Source organism: Leptopilina heterotoma, unplaced genomic scaffold (assembly GCF_015476425.1).
Source record: "Leptopilina heterotoma isolate Lh14 unplaced genomic scaffold, ASM1547642v1 Lhet_65, whole genome shotgun sequence".
Classification (NCBI taxonomy): Eukaryota; Metazoa; Arthropoda; class Insecta; order Hymenoptera; family Figitidae; genus Leptopilina; species Leptopilina heterotoma.
Window position 1 is genome coordinate 2,025,850 of NW_025111152.1, and position 22,462 is coordinate 2,048,311.

The window sequence follows — 22,462 nt, forward strand, 5'->3', positions numbered from 1 at the left end:
ATGTAGATAATAGAAATGAATTTTCTCTTTTAAAACAAAGCTAAATTCATAAGGGAAATGAAGTTTTAAGAAAAAAAGGATAATTTTGTTCAAAAAATTTATTCACACTGAAAAAAGGTTAGAATTTGATAATTCCTTGTTACTCTTACTTACCGACATTAGATATTTCTCGGATGCAGTAAGCACGATTTTGTATTAAATTTAATTATTTTATATAAGAACATTTATATAATAAATAAATAATAATATATTATTAATTAGTAATGAAGAAAAACTTATTTATTCTACCGCTAATACAAAATCGTGCTTACTGCATCCGAGAAATATCTAATGTCGGTAAGTAAGAGTAACAAGGAATTATCAAATTCTAACCTTTTTTCAGTGTGAATAAATTTTTTGAACAAAATTATCCTTTTTTTCTTAAAACTTCATTTCCTTTATAAATTTAGCTTTGTTTTACTTTAAAAATTTATTTCTATTATCTACATTTACTTTAAAATAGTGTTACATTAATAAAAATGCTTTAAAAGTCACCTCGTATACAAGCATCTATACACTTCTCATACGAGCTACCGAGCTCGTATACGAACTCCGCGGTCCGTGTATCGAATTTTTTTTACTGGGAATGTAGGACTAAAGGGAAAAGAATTTTTTGATATAGTTAATAATCCTAATCTAACAACCGAGATCGAGCTGGATTTTCCCCAAGAAGGGAAAGTAAGCACCTAGGTTATAAAACCCATTGTACCAGACTCCAGCTCGCTCGTTTATAGCAACCCCTTAGAGTCCTGTTCTTCTCCAGAAGTCCAGTATCTCTTCTATCGATAGGTTGCTCACCTGCTTAAGGTCAATAATTGCTTGACCCCAGCTAGATAGCCTGATCCTAGCTAACGCTGGGCATTCTGATAATATATGAGTCAAAGTTTCGTTACCCCTTTAACACCCGAGAAAAACAAAGAAAAGGTATAAACTAATGAGATGCCATTCCTAAAGTTTTCGGGGTCGCTGATTACGAATTTGATGTCAAATTGACATTTTGACAGTTGACAGCTGTCAAACGAACTGTCAACTTTTGCATTAGTGATTTATTTTTTATAAAAAAGACTCCGTAAAGGGTTTTCGGGGTCGCTGATTACGAATTTAATGTCACATTGACATTTTGACAGTTGACAGCTGTCAAAACAACTGTCAACTTTTGTGAAACTGATTTATTTTTTTATGAAGACTCCATAAAGGGTTTTAGGGGTCGCTGATTACGAATTTGATGTCAAATTGACAGTTAACAGCTGTCAAACTAACTGTTAACTTTTGTAAAACTGGTTTACTTTTTATAAAAAAGACTCCAAAATAGTTTTCGAGGTCGCTGATTACTAATTTGACGTCAAATTAACAATTTGACAGTTGAAAGCTGTCAAACCAACTGTCAATTTTTAAAATAACTAATTTTGTTTATGCAAAAGTGTCTATAAAATCAGCAAAAATTATACGAGTTATAATTATTATAAGAGTTGTGTTAAAATAGGGCTACAGGCGAAGATTTACCAAAAAAATCTAACGCATCTTTATAGGAACCTCGAAGGTGATGTGGAATACTGTTTACAAACGAAATTATTATTTTTTTTCTTTGTTATTATGCCAGTATTGTCTGCGTATTGTCAATGGGATATCAAACTCGTAATCAGCAATGTAAAAACCCTTTTACGGACATTTTTAAATAAACCAAATTACTTCTTATAAAATTGACAATTATATCAAATGTCAACTGTTAAATCATTAATTTGAGTTTAAATTCGAAATCTGCGACCCTAAAAACCTTTTTCCGTCACTTTTATTAAAGAGAAATTAGTCTTATAAAAGCTGACAGTTGGTTTAACAGCTGTCAACTGTCAAATTGTCAATCTGACATCAAATTCGTAATCAGCGACCCCGAAAACTTTTTTGGAATTTTTTATACAAAATAATTCTGTTTTACAACAGTTGACAATTGTTTTGACAGCTGTCAACTGTCAAAATGTCAGTCTGACATCAAATTCGTAATCAGCGACCCCGAAAACTCTTTTGAAGTCTTTTTTATACAAAATAAATCTGTTTTACAAAAGTTGACAATTGTTTTGCCAGCTGTCAACTGTCAAAATGTCAATTTGACATCAAATTCGTAATCAGCGACCCCGAAAACCTTAAGGAACTTTTTTTTTCTTTTTATTAATTTTTTAATGTTCGGATAATGTAAGACAATTTTGCTTCGAAGTGTGCGCCATCTTTAATACGCCATTTTTTAATTTTTGTGAATTTTTCAAAATGGCGACGATATTTGTATTCAGTGGTTCAAAACACTTCACAAAGTGAACTTAAAAATTTTTTTTTGACTTCAGCGTCTGTACATGAGCTAACTGACTTTTTTAAACAATTTTTCCGATTTGCATAAACATTTTATTATTTTTTTATATTAAAAAAATTTTTATTGTTTACTTTAATTTTTTTTTTATACCTGGACCGATTCTGAGGAAATCAAGTCCAACCCGTTTAAAAAATATTAATATTTAAAAAAGTTACAGTGGTTTTTGTAAGTGGGACATATATGTCCCGCAGGCGTTAAAGGGTTACTCTATCCCCACACAGTCTGCACATAGGTGAAACTTGTCTGCCTATTTTATGCTGATGGTAATTCAATAGTCCATGACCCGTAAGTAGACGAACTACGGTTCTAACTCTGATCTTATCGAGTTTTAGGAGATCGCTCGCTCGCCTCTTGTTGAGTGCTAGCCACAACAGAGTTTTCGCTTGCCTTCCCACCCCAACGTTCGCCTAATACTTCTCATGTTCCTTTTGACCCCATCTTTCTATGGCTCCTTTAACCAAGCACGGCATTATTACCACTGCTGGTTCAGGACCTATAAATTCCGTCTCGAAACCGATTTTCGCCAAGACGTCTAATCTTTCATTACCCTTGATTCCCGAGTGACCCGGTACCCAAATCAATGAAAGTTTATTTGCTGAACCCAACTCATCTAGTACGCTGCGGCATTCCCAGACGAGTTTTGATTCTATTGTAGGATTTTTCAGAGCCCCTAAGGCCGCCTGACTATCTACACAAATACTAATCCTCTTGCCCTTTGTTCCATTTCGAATGGATATTTGGGCGCAAGTTAAAATCGCACAGACCTCTGCCTGCCAGACCGTGGCATATTGTCCTAATGACTCAGCCACTTTAATGCAGCTAGTTTTTGATAAATTCCGAAGCCTGCACCGCAGTCCATCTTGGAGCCGTCTATATACCAGACTTCGTCCCCAAGTGGAAAACCTTTCTTCCAGTCTATTCTGGAAGGTGTAATGATCTTAAAGCGGGGTTTAAATTTCACCCTCTTGATCATTCTATCTTGCACCATACTTAATTCTGGCATTGATAGAATTAAGCGTGGTAGCTTGGTGTGTATACCACCAAGATCATCTTATAGAGCCCGTTGACCATATTAGGCCTTAGTCCCCACGATGACCCTATCGCCCTTCTACACGCCCAAATAGCAGTACAGAACCTTCCATACTGATATTTAAAATGTTCCTTCCAAATCAACTTTTTATCCAGGATTACTCCCAGATACTTAGCCGATTCAGAAAAAGAAATTTCTTTTCCATAAAATATCGGTTTCTTCAAACTCGGTACCTTATATTTTTTTGTGAAAACTACTATATTCGTTTTCTCTGGGTTTACAGAAAGTCCAGTCAGATTGCACCAATCCTTGACAATCTTAAGTGCACGTTCCGTAAGTTCTAAGAGGGTCTCAATTGAGTGCCCTCTTATAATTATAAGGAAATCATCCGCATAACTTTGCGTATAATATCCCTGGCTATTGAGGTTTCTAATTAACTCATCTGCCACTAAGCACCACAATAAAGGAGAGAGGACTCCTCCTTGTGGGCACCCTTTTGAGACAAGGCCTGTTACTCTAGCCTCACCATACTCCGCTTCAAGGGCTATTTCGCGAAGCATGCTGTCGATCCACTTAACTAGCGGCTCGGGCACACCTCGCATCCTGGCTGCCCTACAGATAGCTTTGCTAGAGGTGTTAGGGAAGGCACCTTCGATATCCAGAAAGGTACCAACCGCATAGCCACCACTGCTGATTTGTCCCTCTATTCTACCTACTGCTGAACGGCTGTTTCTACTGAGAAGCCTGCTCTATATGCATGCTGTCCCTGATGTAGGGGATGATCTCTAAGACATTCCTGCCTAATAAAATTATCCACCAGTTTCTCTAACGTCTTTAATATAAAAGAAGTTAAGCTGATTGGCCTGAAGTCCTTCGCCGCAGTATACCCTGACCGACCGGCCTTCGGAATAAACACAACCCTCGTCTTTTTCCAAGACTCCGGTGTGTAACCCAGAGCTATACACGCTCTCATCATTTTACACAGGGTACTCTAATACACTCCAATCCCTTTTGCAAAAGAACCGGATATATACCGTCCCCCCTGAAGCCTTAAATGGTTTGAAAGTGCTTATTGCCCAATCAATCCCTTCTGGAGTTACGACCCTGGCTGCTAGTTTCCAGTGTTCCCGATATCCTCGGTTTCTACCTGGTCCTATGCCATGGCTGTTCTCCGAACCTTCTCTAAAGTCCGGGAAGTTTACCTTCATCAGGTGCTTTATACACTCCCTTTTATCCTGGGCATACTGTCCATTAGGCAGCTTAATAGTAGTTAATTTTGCCATTGGGTCTCGAGCTAGTACTTTATGAAGTCTTGATGCTTCTGGTATCCTCTCGATTCCCTCGCAAAAACTTCTCCAGCTGACACTCCTTGCTCTCTCTACTTCTTTCTTGTAAGAATCGCAAGCGGTATGATATTCATCCCATGCTCGCTGATGCCTACGTTTCTTTGCTTTATTGAAAAGCTTTCTTACTGTTTTTCTATGCTCCAACTCCTCCCGCGTTCCATTCGAAGTGGGGAAGCATGCAATGGAGGTCTTGAGGTCTTCAATATATGAAGCCCAGTCAGTACTCCTAGGATTACGTCCCCACTCCTGTTCCCGATCCTTCGATTCCAATCTAAACGTAATAAGCCTGTGGTCCGAGAGGGAATCTTCATCAGACACCCTCCAGTCCCTCACGCCATCACAAAAAGACTTGGAACAGATCGTAATATCCAACACCTCTTTTCTGTTAACAGTAACGAAAGTCGGCTCATTACCCTGATTTGAAGTATCTAAATCTGTATCTATCAGAAAATCTAAAAGTCTTCTGCCTCTGTCGTTAATGTCAGTGCTGCCCCATACGACATGGTTTGAGAATTAACTGTACTATAGTACAGTTACATTACTCGAATATTTTCGAGTATTGCAGAGGAAAGGATAGGAACAGTCAACAATACCTAATATGAGATGTGGTAACGTTGAAAGAATTAGGTAATAGATACTGTGAATCTGAAAACAAAATGTATGGAGGTGTTTCCTTCCAATTTAAAATAGACTTAACATGATTATTTATTAACCTTAGATTATCCTTGAAGTCTTCGAGACTAGAATGTAAATGAATTTTCAAATCATCTACAAAATACATATGTTTAGAATATAGTTAAGGACTCTCCTAAGATCATTAGTATAAAGTATAAGCAATAAAAGTCCCAAAACTGATCCTTGAGGTGCACTAGTTCCAACATTCAGAGGTCTGCGAAGTTGATCCCAAACAGCCTGAATTCCGACAGACAGACATAAAGCAAACTATCTTAAAACCTAACTAACGTGAGAAATTTTTTATCTTTCTAATTAAATGAAACAAGTAAAACTGGTAAAATTTTCCTTTCTTAAAAAAGACATTAGGATAAAAGGTCGAATATACCGAAAAACATCGAAATAGGAAATGAGCATTGACAATGTAAAAAGTAAATATAAGGGCGGACTCACATTTCTAAATGAAATGTAGTACCTTAAAAACTCACATATAATATATTTAAGAGATAAATCTACAGTCGCTTTTCTTAATATCATAGATATCATTGGAATTTCAATTTTTATTTAATTTTAATTAATTTATCTTTAGGAATTAACCCCTTCACTGACAGAAACGCCCTGCCAGTGAAGGGGTTAAACAAAAATTAAACTAATTTTATATAAATTATATTAAATAATAAACATATTTTAAATAAAACGGACATGTTGGAGCGGTCGGTAATTATTATTATTATTATTATTATTATTATTATTATTATTATTATTCTTATTTTTTTTTGCTTAGGGACTTTTGGGAAATCTGCCTACAGATACCTTCCATCCAACTCCACACCAAGATATTTAATTTGCTTACTCCACTTGACCTCGAATCCGTCTATCACGATTCGTGGGAGCTCATAACCACGTCTGTCTGTGACCAGCAGTGCCTCGGTCTTTTCCAGGGCCATTTCAAGACCTCTGGTATCCAGCCAGCTTTTTGCTAATCGCAGACATTCGTTCACCAATGTCCCAAGAGCCTCCTCACTCTCGGCAGTGCACACGAACAACGCGTCGTCCGCAAAGCCGATGATCACCGCACCTTCGGGTAGATCCATTCGCAGAAAATTATCGTAAGATACATTCCATACAAATGGACCCACCCTCGAGCCTTGAGGAGCCCCACGCTGCATCTCTTCCTTGAGAGTGCAGGTGTCTCCCTCATATATAACCCACCTGTCGCTAAGATAATTATCCATTATCCGCAACAAGTAGGGCGGCATGTTTTTCTTTTCCATCGACTCGATGAGATCTTTCCATCTTGCGGAATTAAACGCGTTGCGTATGTCAATTGCTACCAACGCGCAGAAGCTCTTCTTTTTTGCGGGTCCCAACTTGTTTTTTCCTGCTTTGGCTATGTCCACAACTGCCTGGATGGCATCAACTGTGGACTTGCCTTTACGGAAACCAAATTGGTGATCCGATAGACTATTCTCTCCGGTCAAGTGGCTTTGCATTCTCTGCAGAACCATATCCTCTAGAAGTTTACCCATCGTATCTAGCAGGCATATAGGCCTGTATGATGAGACTTTATCTAGAGGTTTTTCACCTTTCCTCAGGAGGACTAAGCATCGAAGCAAAATCTGGGGTGAAGTGTCGATAACCAACTTTAGGATCTCGTTACTAATCCCATCGATTCCAGGCGCCTTGCCTGTTTTCAATCTTTTGCCTGCTTTATTATTATTATTATTATTATTATTATTATTATTATTATTATTATTATTATTATTATTATTATTATATAATTCCAAGCGGTCGACGAGACGCTAGTATCAAAAATAAAAAAAACATACAGGCCACTGTTCAAGGCAACATCATTCGATTTTTGGACATTTAGTATCCATATTTATGAAACTGAAGTTACCAACGTTTGTTCGACGAAAAATATAATACGTAACAATTTCTATTTCCCCGCCTCAGATCCAATTTTTTTTCACTTTTACAAAAAATACTAATGTCAAGAATCATTAGAAATTATTTTCAAGTGGAACCAGGTCGGGGAGGGCAACGATTTTTACATTTTTTTATCACGGATTTTTCGAAAATTCAGAAATTTCAAAACAATTTTTATTTCCCCGCCTCAGATCCAATTTTTTTCCACGTTTATTAAAAATTCTAATGTCAGGAATCATAAGAAATTATTTTCAACTGGAACCAGGTCGGGGAGGGCAATGATTTTGATTTTTTGTCGCGGATTTTTCGAAAAATCCGTGCAAAAAATCAAAATCGTTGCCCTCCCAGACCTGGTTCCACTTGAAAATAATTTCTAATGACTTCTAATATTAGTATCTATAATAAATGTGGAAAAAAATTGGATCTGAGGCGGGGAAATTGTTACGTATTATATTTTTCGTCGAACAAACGTTGGTAACTTCAGTTTCATCCATATTTTGGTAGAGCTGTTTAAATATCAACGTTTGCACTGAAAGAAAAAATTGGAATGACCAGCAGTAATTTAGGTTATATTACCCATACAGTATTGCTGGAATAGAAACAGCCCAACAGTCAGGGTATTCCAACCATACCATTAGAACTAAATGAACATTTCTAAAGCGCACTAACCTCTTAACCAAATTTCACATTAGTTTCGTTCGCTCACAAAGAGGTATAGAGGAGACTAGGTGCAGTTGTTACAATTTTGAGAAAACCAGTTACAGTGATTAGAGTTTAACTCCAATTTGTTTGGTAGAAGCATTTGAGTGACAGCGTGTAAATTGTAACAATTGCACAAAGTGAATGTCGGTTGTTACAATAGAATAGAATTATCTATAACATTTCTAAATTGAAGACAAATAATTTCTTATAACAACTTTTATTAATTATTCATAATTTTTGACTCAACGTAATAGTGCGTGACAGTGTCATAGAGATGGCAGCATTAATATTGTTTCGAATTTTTTTAAAAATATCCGTTCTCATCATCACTTGTAACAATTGCACAACAGGTACATTTTTTACAATAAATCACTTTATTAAAAAAGTATACACTAAATGTGGATAACCAAGGCAATTTGTTAAAGCTAAATCCTCATAGAATTGATATTAAGGTCTATTAGTTATTTAAAAAATATCAACCAGAGAAATATTTACTTTTGGCCTCTAAAAACCAATGTGCCTATTTTTTTACTTGTAAAGCTTGCATATAATTTTTAAACATATTGGAGCAAGTTCGTATACATCAAAACTAAACATTTTTCCTTTTGGAACCCCATCTCTATAATTCACTGTTTTTGAGATATTTTATTTGTAACAACTGCACCAGCCTAGTCTCCCCTACAGAAATTTGAATTACAGAAACTTTATTACAAATTATAGGTTACGTGATTTTGGTTTTTCAAAACTTGGCAGAAATTTATTCTTAAACATAATCAAATTCCTATCATACAGAAATCATTTCTTTCAGTGTGTCACTGATATCCTCGCCATGAGCGCATAGACAACCCAAAGGTTTCTCCGTATTTAGTGGAAATCTATCGAATTTGAAAACTTGAAGATTACTCTCAATGTCTGTTTCTACAAATGATCGAAAAACCTAAAATTATCATGGAATTTCATCTCAATTCTAGAAATCGAGATAACTTGTTTTATGTTCCGAAAGAAGCTCCAATAAAAAAGGAACTTTAAGTTTTTTGAGTTTCATATTTTCGTCAAGTTGACTCAAAACACGTTTGACGTGTATGTCCTTAATGCTTAATATGTTCAGAATTGATAACAAATCTCCTTTTCTAATCGTAACACGTACTAGACAATTCCTTACTAGGATCTTTCATGGAAATTTTATCATCACCTTGAATCGTATAGAATTTTCCAAGAAGTTTGTAGAAATGCTGTTATTTTAAATTTTATAAAAAAAACTTTCAACATTAAATTATCAAGTGTATTTCGAGAAACCGCAAAAAAGAAATAAATTGGAATAGCTTATCCGACGCGACGTCTTTTTGAAAAACATGTTTTGCGGTGACCAACATTTTAAAAATCTGGATCATCTAAATAGTAAACATGAAACTGATTTAGTTTTACTGAAAGGTTGTCTAGTCCTTAATTGAAGTTTTTAAACAAAGGATACACATGTACAGCAAAATGATGCTGCTAAGGATTCTACTCTTTTTAAAAATGGATTACATTCTTTATAAACTTTATGCCATATAATGTTGTTCTATAAATTTTTCACTTACTTTGCAATCTATAATAATTGGTGATCATTGCTCGAAAGAACAAATAACTATCTCTTGGTATGATGTAATCAAGAGCTTGTAAATAAAAAGTAAACAACTTTACCGGTCATAACAACATACTAGAACTCTTTGGTTCAGTTTCGAGAAGAATAATCTACATATTTTAATCATCTCGTAAGTCGTGACTTTATAAACTTTATAAAATTGTTAAAACGTGTAAAATTTAATTTCGTTTGATTAGTCCTTCAATATTTGAATGTTAATTAAAAAGATTGATAATCATCTAAATAAGAATAAGAAAAGAACGACGAGATTTTTTTCTCTTGATTGTAGATGTCTTATGCGATAACTTTTTAGAAATTTGGATATTAATTTATATTTATTTCAATTACAGATAGTGAACAAGGATCTTGGGAAAGTGGCTTATCATACGAGTGTCGGTCCCTTCTCTTCAAAGCTCTACACAACTTGATTGAACGATGCCTCTTATCTCGAGATTTTATTCGTCTTGGGAAGTGGTTTGTGCAACCGTACGATGGTTTTGAAAAACATCGTTGTAATAGGTATGTTAGTGACAAATTTTCAATCTCTATGTACCGCTATTCACAAAATTAGCAATAAAATTTATAATTTAATAGAATTGTCATATAAAGTATTCAAATACTATTTACTATACTTTTAGTTCTAAACTTGCATTTTTAAGACTTTTTTTCATGTGTTTTATTTTTATGAACGTTCAAATGAACGAAATATTTTTTATTAAAATTATTTTCATAGATAATTAATTATAATAATATTATAATTATAAATAAAAAATTAATTATAAATAATAATAATAATAATAATAATAATAATAATAATTATAAATTATAAATTAATTATATTTATTATAATTGTCATTAATTTATTTTTTTTATTTATTTTCACGATTAAAATAAAGTTTTCTCGACACTTTTTAACCGGAAACCTTTAAAATAATTGTCTGAATTTTTTAGATTTGGAAAAAAAATGCTTTTCGTCACTTAGCGTCGACGCTAAGTTCAGGAATGTATTTTTAGTAAAAAGTAACTGAAAAATTCGTTAAGCTTGACTAACTGAATTTGACGCTAACTTTTTTTTATACAGTTCGGCTCGGCTCGAAAAATGAAAAGCTCGAAAAAGCTCGATCGAGCTTCGAGCTTTTTGCACACCTAATAAAAGTTTTTAAAAATTCTCTTCAAAATTTCAATTATCTTTAACAATAATAAAATTTTTCTCCAAAATTCAATTATTTTCATAAATTTTAATAAAATTCTTGGCAAAATTTCAATTATTTTCAAAAAATTTTCTCAATTCAATCAAATTTTTTACAGAGATTCAATTATTTTTAATACAATTTTAATATAATTTTTCGAAAATTAAAATTATTCGTCAAAAGATTTTTAATTACCTATTTAAAAATTTGTTGATAAAATTTTTTATGAGAGTTCAATTTTAAAAAACATTCAATTCTTCAATAAATTATTTATTTTTGTATTTTAAATAATTGAACTCTCGTAGAATTTTCAAATAATAATTGATTCAAATATGAATTTAAGTTAAAATTTTAGATAATAATTGAATATTAAACTCTCTAAATTTGAATTAGTAAAAATGGTTTCTAATTTGAATTAGTGACTGACTTTTTGCTTTTGAATTAGCAGATTTTACTAATAACTAGTCATTTCTACTAATTCAATAGTAAAATTTACTAATTTAAAAGCAAAAAGTCAGTCACTAATTCCAATTAGTAAACATTTTTACTAATTCAAATTTAGAGAGAAAGTATTTTAGATATAATTGAATTTTGAAAAGGTTTTAAATTATAATCTCTGAACGTTTGAATTTTTTATACTTTTAACCAACAAAAGGAATTATAAACAAAAGGATTTGAAAATCTTCAAAGAAATTTTTCAAAAATTATTAAAAATAAATAAATAATTAATTTAAAGAAGAATTTCAGTTAAAAATTCAGGAAAACAATAATTGAATTGAAGTGATGAAAGTAATTTTGAATAAGTAACAATAGCAATATTCTTATATTATAAAATAATGATTTTATCAGTCGGTCATTTTTAATTATTATAAAACATGAAAATATCGATTGCTCCGAGTCGAAGACTCGGAGTGATCGATTTCTTCATGTTTTATAACAATTTTTTATAAGTTATTTAATTTCAAAAAGGTTTGTATTTGAATCTTTTGAAGAATTTTAATTCCTATGGAAAAATAATAATTAAATATTTATTTAAAAAAGATAAATATAATAATACAAAATACAGTATTATTTGAAAGTTCCATGTATTTGTAAAAATTTATTGGAATTATTTAATTTTGTAAAATATAAATGTAGTTTTAAAAACCTGGAAAAATTCCGTTTTTTAACCTGGAAAAGTCAGGGAATTTGAAATGAGCAAAAGCGTGGCAACCCTGAAATTTCTATGTAACAAAATGTGACGTAAAGGGAGGAGGGATTAAAATTTTTCCAAATTTGCGTGACGTAATAAGTGAATGATCCCTAACCTAGAATTAAAGAATATTTCTTAATGACAAAAAATTGTAATTTTTATTTAAATGCAAATTTTAATTTTTTAAATTTAAATTTTTAGAAATATTCCTTTCGCTTCCTGTAAAACAAATTTAAAATTTAGTCCATCTTTTTCTTCTAAAATACGAAATTATACACGGAAAAAATTTTGGTGCACCGTTTGTACGTTAAGGTACATCCGTTGTGTTAGTAGCCGATTCAAATTTTATCCCTTAAACCGAGACATATTTCGTCCCAGTTTCGGTGCGTCAGTCGTATTAATGCTGCGCAAGCGTTGAACTTTGAATGGAGTCTAACATTTGTCTCCAAATCTGGGACCAGTGCTATATTGTACATGCGCTGTCGCGTATATGATTTTGTTGAAAAAATGGCATTATTATTATCTTATAAAGATAATAATTACAGTGTAGGCATTTAAAACATATGAAGACAAAAAAAAATATTTTTACTATTTTTTTAAACAACTACTTTGTTTTATTTTAACCTTATTTTTTAAACATTTCAAAAATTTTATTTTTATACTAATTCTTATTTAACAAAATAATTTTTTTTTTTGAAATTTAAAAAATTTTTCAGAAATAATTTACAATTTTAATAACAATAATTTAAATAAAATTATATATACACTCCAAAAAGAAGTATCTTAATTAAGATGTTTTGGTAGTAATTTCTAAGATGTTATGGTAGTCACTTTTTAGTCATTTAAAATATCTTAATTTAAGATGTTAAAAGCATCTTCATACACATTTTCAGCATATTTTTTGGGAAAAAAGTTTTGAGGTTAACTATGGGCTTATATGTAAAACATTTTATGCATCTTAGGTTTTAGTAACTTAAATATTTTTCGCATCTTACAATTCACAAGTAACCTATAGCTAAACATCTTATTGAGACAGAAACATCTTAATTTAAGATACTTTAAAAAACTTACAGGAAGTATCTTACTTTTTTAAGATAGAAGAAATAAGACGTATAAAGCATCTTAAAAATCAGTAAGATACTTTAGAAAACATCTTATTTTAAAATGTAAGATACCATTTTTCCATCTTACATCTTATTTTAAGATATCAAATAAGATACTTATTTTTGCAGTGTAATTTAATAATAATATAATACTAAAAATTTTCATAATAATAATTTTATAAAGTTATTTATATATATTTTCGTCTTTTGGATTAATTTAAATAATAATTTGAATTTATAATATTAATTAATCAATTATAAAATTAATATACACGGTTATTTTAAATCCTTAAAAGAATTTCTTCACAAAATTAAATAACTGAGATTCAAAATTGTAGTTATTTTCTTGATTCACTGCATTTGTCTCTGTTAACGTTCAAGTGTTGTCTTCAACATTGGGGACAATATACGTTCCTGTTTTCGGCGCATATGACGCATGGAATCCGGGATATCATTTACATCTGAACGTTAGTACAACAGGTGTACTATAGGCAGCGCAACCGGTGGACCGAAATTTTTTCCGTGTAACAATGGATTAACTTTTGTTTTGACTATAAGTTAGATTCCTACTCAAGAATCAAATTCTTGATGGCGAATCAAAAATGGCAAACAATGCGAAATGCTTCATGTAAAGTGATTTATTTTTTTCAAGAATTATTAAAACTGTTTACAAATGGCTTCAAATGAACCGATTTAGAGTGGAAGAATATTTTCGAAGATTTTTGGTAATGATAATGACACAAATGTCACTGCTTCCATTCACCTAAGATTTTGAAACTTGTTACTGTACTATTAAAGCCTAAAATCTTTTAAAAAAGTTGTTTTTCTTTTTTCTTGGTTTTATTATTACTTTTTTATAATATATATAATTAATATATAATTATAAGTATATTGTTATTATAATAATTATTATTATAATTATAAATTATAAATATAAAATAATATATAATTTAATATAAAATTCTTGAAATTGGCATTTACTTGCACTGAGTGTTGGAACAATTTTTCTTTGGAAGTTTTGAGTTAAAATAGAGCATGGAGAAGTTTCAGCACTCTAAGTGAATGAAAAAGTGACATTTTCATCTCGAAAAATTCATGAAAAATTGTTTGGCAACTTCAAAGACCTGTCGCTAATAAAGACGTTTCTTTTCTTTGCGAGAGCTTTAAAATTACTTTAAAACACTATGAGCGCAACTCAAAAATTGTAAAGAATATTGTAGCATCAAAGAATACGATTTTCGTATAAACCGAAAAATCTTCCTTTAGAAACTGCATTTCAAAAAATAAAAATCGATGACCTCTTTTTTGTGAAAAGTCACTTTTTAGACTTAGTCTTCATTTTTTAGATAATAAATTGTTACACGTTGATTATCTCATATTAAAAAAACGAGTTTCAAAAGTATTCTTCTTTTGATGTCAAATTTTAAAATATCATAACTTCCACCATTTCCAAATAAGCAAATGAGAAAATACGTGTTTTCTCATTTTTTAAAGAATTGGAAAAAGAAATCGTAATAAGAATAATTTTTTGGGGAAATTTTAAATGGAAATCCCCATTTTAGAAGCTGTATTATGTTTATTGATTGTTGAAGTACTTTTCCGACTCTGGCATCTGAAAGAGCCAAAAATACTAATTTACAGGGTTGCCATAGGTCAGAGAAATCTGGGAAAAGTCAGGGATTTTTATTAAAAGTACTGGAAAAAATTAAATGTTTTGTGTCTTTTTATTTGCCTCATATGAAATTACCACGAATTCTAAAAAAAACTTGAATTTTTTTTTTATTTCTGACAATAATTTATTTTAAACAACTTAATCCTATTGAAGAACTGCCATAAAGTTATTACTTATAAATCATTTAATGAAGCAATTTTTTTGAAAAATTTCAATTTTAATTCTGTTGAAATTAGTTTCAATTTTAAAAACTTTAACGCAATACTTTGAAAAAGATCAACGATCTTAATAAATATCAAAATTCTTTCAATTATTTTCAAAAATTTTTTTAAAAATTCATTGCAATTTTTAGAAATAATTGAATTTTGTAAAGGTTTCAAATTCAAAGCTTTGAAAATCTGAATTTTTCATATACATTAAAAATTCTATGGATCTAATTTTTTTCAAGAAGCTTAATCGAAATATTTTTAAATTGTTTTAAGTTTTTATTTTCTAATGTATATAATATACATATACATGTATATAATATATATATTTTTGTGATATCACACTGAGAAATAACTTATAATTTATAAGTTAGTTTTCAGTGTGATATCACAAAAACATATAATTAAACATGAAAATAAATACAATAAACGTCTAATACAACTAATAAGGACAAAATTACAATAAAAAAATTAAAGAAAATTTTTTACGGATAAGTATTTAAATTATTAACATGAACTTTTCTAATTATTTGATTGGCTGAATTGTTTTGAAAAAATATCGAGGATCTTAATATAACCTTGAAAAAACACTAACAGTTTCATGAACGTTTAATAATAAATAAATAAATATTACTTAAGTGCCTTCCGTTGATAAATTTTTCATTCTGCGTTTCCTTTTTCTCGCTTTTTATTTTCTTTTCTTTGATTTTCTTTCATTTTGTCACTTTTTATTACATTTTTGGTTACTTCGTGATAAATAACATGGAACAAATAAATGCGAAACTTCAGATTGATTGGAAAACGATTGATTTGACCAAGCGACATATTTGACGAGCGACAATTTGAATATCCACGTAAAAAAATAATTAAATAAGAATTAGAACAAATAAAAACATATGCACAGTTTTAAATACATCTAAAGTATAATATGTGCCCCAATTTTGGAGCAAAGTAAATAAGAAACTTTGGAGAAATTAATGATTTGACCAGCGACATATTTTTCGTATTACACCAGTATCACAAGTATCCAACAATTATTTTGCTTAAAATATAGTGGAAAATAAAAATACAAATCACACGCATAAAATTTGAATTACAATTCAATTGTGCCTCTTATTTCAAATTTTTTTATACATTAAAAATATTCTAAAAAAATGTGAATGCACATTAAAATAAAGTTAATGGTCTGATTGCTTTTATTTTTGATTATTGCTTTTATAAATATTCAAATTTTACATATTGGGCCGAGTAAAATTCAAAGAAGAAAGACTTTAATATTTTCAAATTAATTTTGCGCAACTTAAATTCTTACTGTTGAGTATGAAATAAAGTAGTTTCAATAGAAAAAACCATATAATTTTAAAAAAATATATTGAAAAATCGAATATCAAAAGTATCACTTTCAGAAAAATAAACATAAAAATGCAGTTTTGTAAAATACTTGTTTTTTCATCACAAATAATTCCTAAATTTTAACCTGAAATTTTTAATATTTTTAACCTGGAAAACCTGGAAAAAGCCTGGAATTTTGAAATCTAGATTTTGTGGCAACCATGCGAACCGTGATTTCGGTTTTAAATTCTTACCTTAAATTCCAGACAAAAATTTTGAGTATTAGGTATTAAAACTGAAAAATACATTTTTTGGAAAATTTGTGTGTTAAATGACAATTCCCTCTCGAAATTTTGAGAATTTAGTACCTACTTTATAGAAAAAATACTTAAAAAGTTACACAAGTAGTAAATTAATAAAGTGTAAATGAATTAATCCACACATTTATACATGTTTTATTTATGTTTCAGTACTCATTTGTCCTTCGCATTTGCATTCTTTGTTCATGGAGAGAGTACTGTGTGTGCAAGTGTAGATGTCAGACAACATCCTGCTGTACGACACTTAACCAGAGCCTGTTTACATCGTGCTCAAACATCACAATCTGCTGTTAAAGGTATTTTCTAAAATTCCGAATAGTACAGAATATAACAGATTTAAAGAGGTGCCAAAATAACATTATTTCTTTTCGCTTCTTTCTTGCAGTAATTCTAGCACCTTATGGACTCGCTGGCACTTTGACTGGCCAAGTGAGTCGAGTGGATAGTCAACTTTTGGAAGAGTGGAAACATTTTTATCCGATTAATGGCTGTTCGCAAGAATCTGGTTTGCCTCCATTGGTCGAAGTTCTCGTCGGTGGTGTGCGGATGCGTTATCCTTCTTGTTACGTTTTAGTTACTGATTTGGACGAAGTACTTGTTGACAGTCCCTTGTCACCTCCAAGCAGTCCCACTGGTTACGATCACTCTCTTCTGACTCAACGTATTTTAAAGCCGGCTACTGAACTACCCGAACGCGTTTGGGCTGAATGTATTTTAGACACTCCAATATCATCTTCCAAATGTTCCGATTCTTCCTTAGAAGTAGGCACATGGACATTTGTTGACCCTACTCAAAAGTCTTCCTGCACTTGTTCCAAGTGAGTATTTAATGCTTACTAATCACACATTTACACTTATCACGGTTGGAAAAACCTCAAAAAATTAGCAAATTTTATTAACAGTACTGGAAAAAATTAAATTTTTAGAATTCATAAGAAAATTCTGAATTTAGCTATCTTTTTTGTTTGCCTCATAAACTATGAAATTATTTCTATTTCTCACAACAATTTCTTTTTAAATAACTTACTCCTTGAAGAACTATTAATTAACTATTAATAAACTATTATTAACTATATTAAAAGAGTCGCGTTTACAATTTTCATAAATAGATGAACTTCAAAAGGTTCACTGAGAGACCTTTGGGTCAGCAGCAGACTTTCGATAGGCTGCTGCTGACCATTCTGTTGGTACGCTATAGGACTATACTTTTGGGTTGCTGCGGTACAAATTTGGGCGCGTGACAGTCCAAAAGTTGTTCAGCTGCTTACAAACATTTTAGACTGTCACGCTTCCAAAATTGTACCGCAGCGCACCAAAACCATAGTGGAGCTGCTGTCACATACGTTGTTCCGCTACAATCCCAAAGGTCTCTCAGTGTTTTAATTTGAGATTTTGTAAAATTTCAATTTTGAATGAATGAATTATAATTTCAAGGAACTATACTTCCTTCTTTGAATATATGGGTGATTCTCCGCGTAGCGCACAATTTGGATTTTACTATTTTTGAAATTTTTTTTTTCAAATTAAGTAAAAGTCGATATAGAATTTTAAAGTTCAATATTCAAGAACGAAATATTCGTGGTGGGCCAGACAAAATAATTATAATTTTCTTTTTTACAATAAACACCCATGTAAAGTTGATTACACCATGACGCTCTGATTCGACCATGACGCACAAGAAAAACTAATTTTTTAAGCAAATTATTATCGATTTCAAAAATTCTTTTTTTCCACGTCTTTTTTTTCACTTACTTTATACTACTAAACTTGTTTTGAGGTAAAATATAAATAATTATTCATTTTATTTCAAATATATTATGATTCGACCATGACGATTCTGTGATTCCCTTTGCAACTTTCATGCTTGTAACACATATAAAACAGAAAAATAATTTTTTTTATTAATTTCTTTTTTAGTAATTTACTTAGGAGAGTTTATTAATGCTTTTTATTAATGTTAAGTAATTTTTCGATTTGATTTTTTATGTAAATTTTTTTAAAGTTTCGTCAAAATTACGATTATTTTCAAAAAATTTCTTCAATTCAACGTTTTGAATATCTACTATTTTAATAAAGTTTTCCAAAAGAATTCAATTATTTATAAAAAATTGTAATTAAATTCTACGCAAATATTTAATTATTTTCATAAATAATAAAAATTTCCCAGGAATTCAATTATTATTTACAAATTTTTTACAGGGACTCAATTATTTTTAATACAATATTTTAATCAGATTTCTCAAATAATTAAATTATTTTTAAAAATTTTATTAAAATTCGCCAAAAGAATTCAATTATTTAAAATTTTTTTGATAAAATTCTTTATGAGAATTCAATTTTGAGAAACATTCAATTATTCAATAAATTTTATGTATTTTTCTATTTAAATTAATTGAATTCCCGTAAAGTTTTCTAATAAAAATTCATTTGAAAATGAATTTCTGTTAAAATTTTAGATAATTGAATATTTAGAGCATTACAGCGTGGATTTTTAGAAATAATTGAATTTTGAACAGGTTTCATATTAAAATCTTTGAAAATCTGAATTTCTCATACTTTTTACTAACAATTCTGTAAAAGTAATTTCTTGAAAAAGTTTAATTGAATTTTTTTTTAAACTATTTGAATTTTTTATTTTCTAATATATACTTAATTGAAAAATTGCCAAATAATCGAAATTTCGTAAAATTGAATTGTAAACAAATGGATTTGGAAATTCTCAAAAAACTTTTTGAAAAATTATTAAAAATAATGGATTTATAGAAGAATTTTAGTTTAAAAAAAGCACTAAAAAATTAAATTTTGAAGAAGTTTGAAATGATTGCAGAAATTCAATTGAGGGCCCTGGAACGGATAACTGCCTGTAGCGCATGGCCGAATGGGACTATATACCAGTCAGACATCAGTGAGAGGCCTAGAGGCGCTCACTGTTGTCTGACTGGTATAGTCCCTTTCAACCATGCGTAGCAGGCAGTTATCCGTTCCAGGCCCTCAATTATTTACAAAAGTAATAAAATTCTTCGTAGAAATTCAATTATGTTCAAAAATTTTAATAAAATTCTTGTCAATTACATAAAAAATTGTTGATAAAATTCTTTTTGAGAATTCAATTTTAAGAAACATTCAATTATTCAATAGATAAATTATTTATTTTAGTATTTAAATAATTGAACTCTCGTAGAATTTTCAAATAATAATTGATTCAAATATGAATTTAAGTTAAAATTTTAGATAATAATTGAATATTAAAAACATTATAGCATGAATTTGAGAAATAATTGAATTTTGAAAAGATTTTAAATTAAAATTATTAAGTTTTGATTTTCTAATATATATTTTTAATTAAAGAATAGTTAGATTGAAAAAGAATAATCGAAATTTCGTAAAATTGAATTGTAAACAAAAGGATTTGAAAATTATCAAAGGAATTTTTCAAAAATTATGAAAAATAATTGACTTAAAGAAGAATTTTAGATAAAATTCTAGAAAATAATAATTGAATTGAAATGATGAAAATAATTTTGATGAAGTTACAGTAACAATATTCTTATAATATAAAATAAAAATAATGATTTTATCACTCGGTCATCTTTATGTTTTACAATAATATTCTTATGTATAAGTTATTGAATTTTAAAAAAATTTGAATTTTTTTAAAATCTTAATTCCAACCGAAAACTAATAATAATTAAATATTTATTTTAAATAAAATTGTTAATGTTTTCGAATAATTTTACAATCAAAGAAAGTCGTAAATAAATGTAATAGAACATTTTTTTAAAAACCTAATCCTTTTTAGAGTGAAACAGAAAATTTTTTAGAATCAAGGGAAAAATCAAAATTTTGGCTGGAAATCAGGGAAAAACAAAATAAAATTTTTGTGCCAATCCTGATTGAGTATTTGTAAAAATTGATTAGATAAAAATAAATATAGTTTTTTAACCTGGAAAACCTGAAAAATTGAGGGAATTTGAAATAAGCAAAAGCGTGTCAACCCTGGTTATTTTAATTTTGCTTGGAACGTACGAAATTTGTTCTTCTCTAATTTAACAGGATTGTTCTCAATAGAATGGAAACACCAAATACTCCAACCGGAGGTCCGCCATCATACTCTAGGGGTCCTCCGACCGGTGGAGATTGTTTGCCTGTCCCCTCAGTGGGATCACCGGGATCTCCAGTTCCGTCACCTCTTCCAACGCCACACTCTGAACCAGCTTCAGTGCCACCAGCAGATCCAGTGATGCCAACTCTCAGCCCACAACCGCCTCCTAGTCATACGAATACTGGCCCACCTCTTACACCTCTGCAAGGTCCTAAATCGACTCTGTCGACTTGCGTCAATCAGGTGTTCAGTCCGGTTCCAGGACCGACTCTCAAGAGACCCATTTTGTCGTCTAAAGAATACGAGGGCGCCCTTATGGAGGAGGAGCAACCCCTCGCTTGGCTGTATGACTATTCAACTCAGGAAGCCTGGCTTAATCACCCCGTTAAACGATTTAAAGGACTCTCTACGCTACCCGTAAACAGTCGCAATAACAATTTGTATCCGCCAATGGTGTGCCAACTCCTGCAACCTCAAACAACACAAATGGAAATCAAGCAAGAACCTCCAAATAATTCGGTAAGTTTACACTTATGGGTCAAACTTACATTTTTATGCAGAAACAACTAAGCTCAAGTCTAGTAAGAATGTCCGCATGGAACGTCCGCATGAAAACTATTGGAAAGTTAAATTTGGAAAGGAAGATGTAAAAAAAGCTGTTTTAGGATGAGTTTGAAGCTTGCTGCTCGAGTGAAACGAGAACAGTAATCAAACTCGTCGGAAAAGCTTCTTTCTGTACTTGGTGCACACTGTGCTTTGTGTAACACCTGTGTATAAAAAACGCCGTACTATGCTTTGCAGGAAAGTACACTTTCCTGCACTCATTTCGAAGTACAGAAATCAACAACTTTCTTGCAAAAATCGACCTTTTTCTGTACTTGGTGCACAATGTATTATTCTACTGAATTCTTATAGATTTTGAGCTCAGGAATCGAATAGTAACCTTCATTTCCCCTCATATCCTCGGGAATACGGTGAAAATGGGGGAAAACCATGAAAACTCAGAAAAATAAGGATTAACTTAGAATAAGAGAAAAAAAATCGGACAAGTGCGAGTTTCACTCGCATTAAGATCGAGGGTTCCGTACACCAAAATAAAACTCATTGTTTATAAAAAAATTATTTCAAAAATTCTTACAAAATTTGAAAAAAATAATTAAAAAAATAGTAATATATTTTTTTAAATTTCGAATAAATATTTTTATTATTTTATTTTATTAATAAATCTTTATATTTTTTCTTTTATAGTACTTATCTTCGCCAATCACATTCTCTTTATTTTTTCTATAATTTGCACTTGAAAAAGAATATACAAGCTGAATCTTAACTCACCAGGTTTAAATTTATAAAAGTTAAAGTAGGGACAGTGTAATTTTTTCGAAAAATTCAAATTCTTGCCCTTCAATTTCGCAAATAACTCCGCCAATCAGGTTCGCTATATTTTTCCTGTAATCTTTACTTAAAACTGAAGATCCCTACCCAATTTCAGCTCAACAGGATAAGATTCGTAAAAGTTAAAGGGGGGGGACAGGGTCATTTTTTGCAATTTTTTCGAAAAAATTGAATTTCTTTCCCTCCTCGTTCGCAAATATGTCCGTCAATCAAGTTCGCTATATTTTTCCTGTAATCTACACTTTAAACTGA

General features: G+C 30.6%; 1 protein-coding gene across 4 annotated transcripts in view; it reads left to right on the plus strand.

Annotated features, from left to right (window-relative positions):
• The window catches only part of LOC122510001 (mediator of RNA polymerase II transcription subunit 13), a 72,508-nt gene that overhangs the window by 23,633 nt on the left and 26,413 nt on the right, over positions 1 to 22,462 (plus strand). For 3 of the 4 annotated variants that reach the window (XM_043624373.1, XM_043624376.1, XM_043624374.1), the window contains exons 3-6: positions 10,052 to 10,220; positions 16,867 to 17,012; positions 17,102 to 17,534; positions 20,770 to 21,337. In XM_043624373.1, the coding sequence (XP_043480308.1) occupies positions 10,052 to 10,220; positions 16,867 to 17,012; positions 17,102 to 17,534; positions 20,770 to 21,337 (1,316 nt within the window). The remainder of the gene's footprint in view (positions 1 to 10,051; positions 10,221 to 16,866; positions 17,013 to 17,101; positions 17,535 to 20,769; positions 21,338 to 22,462) is intronic. The other variant, XM_043624375.1, reaches the window with a different exon arrangement.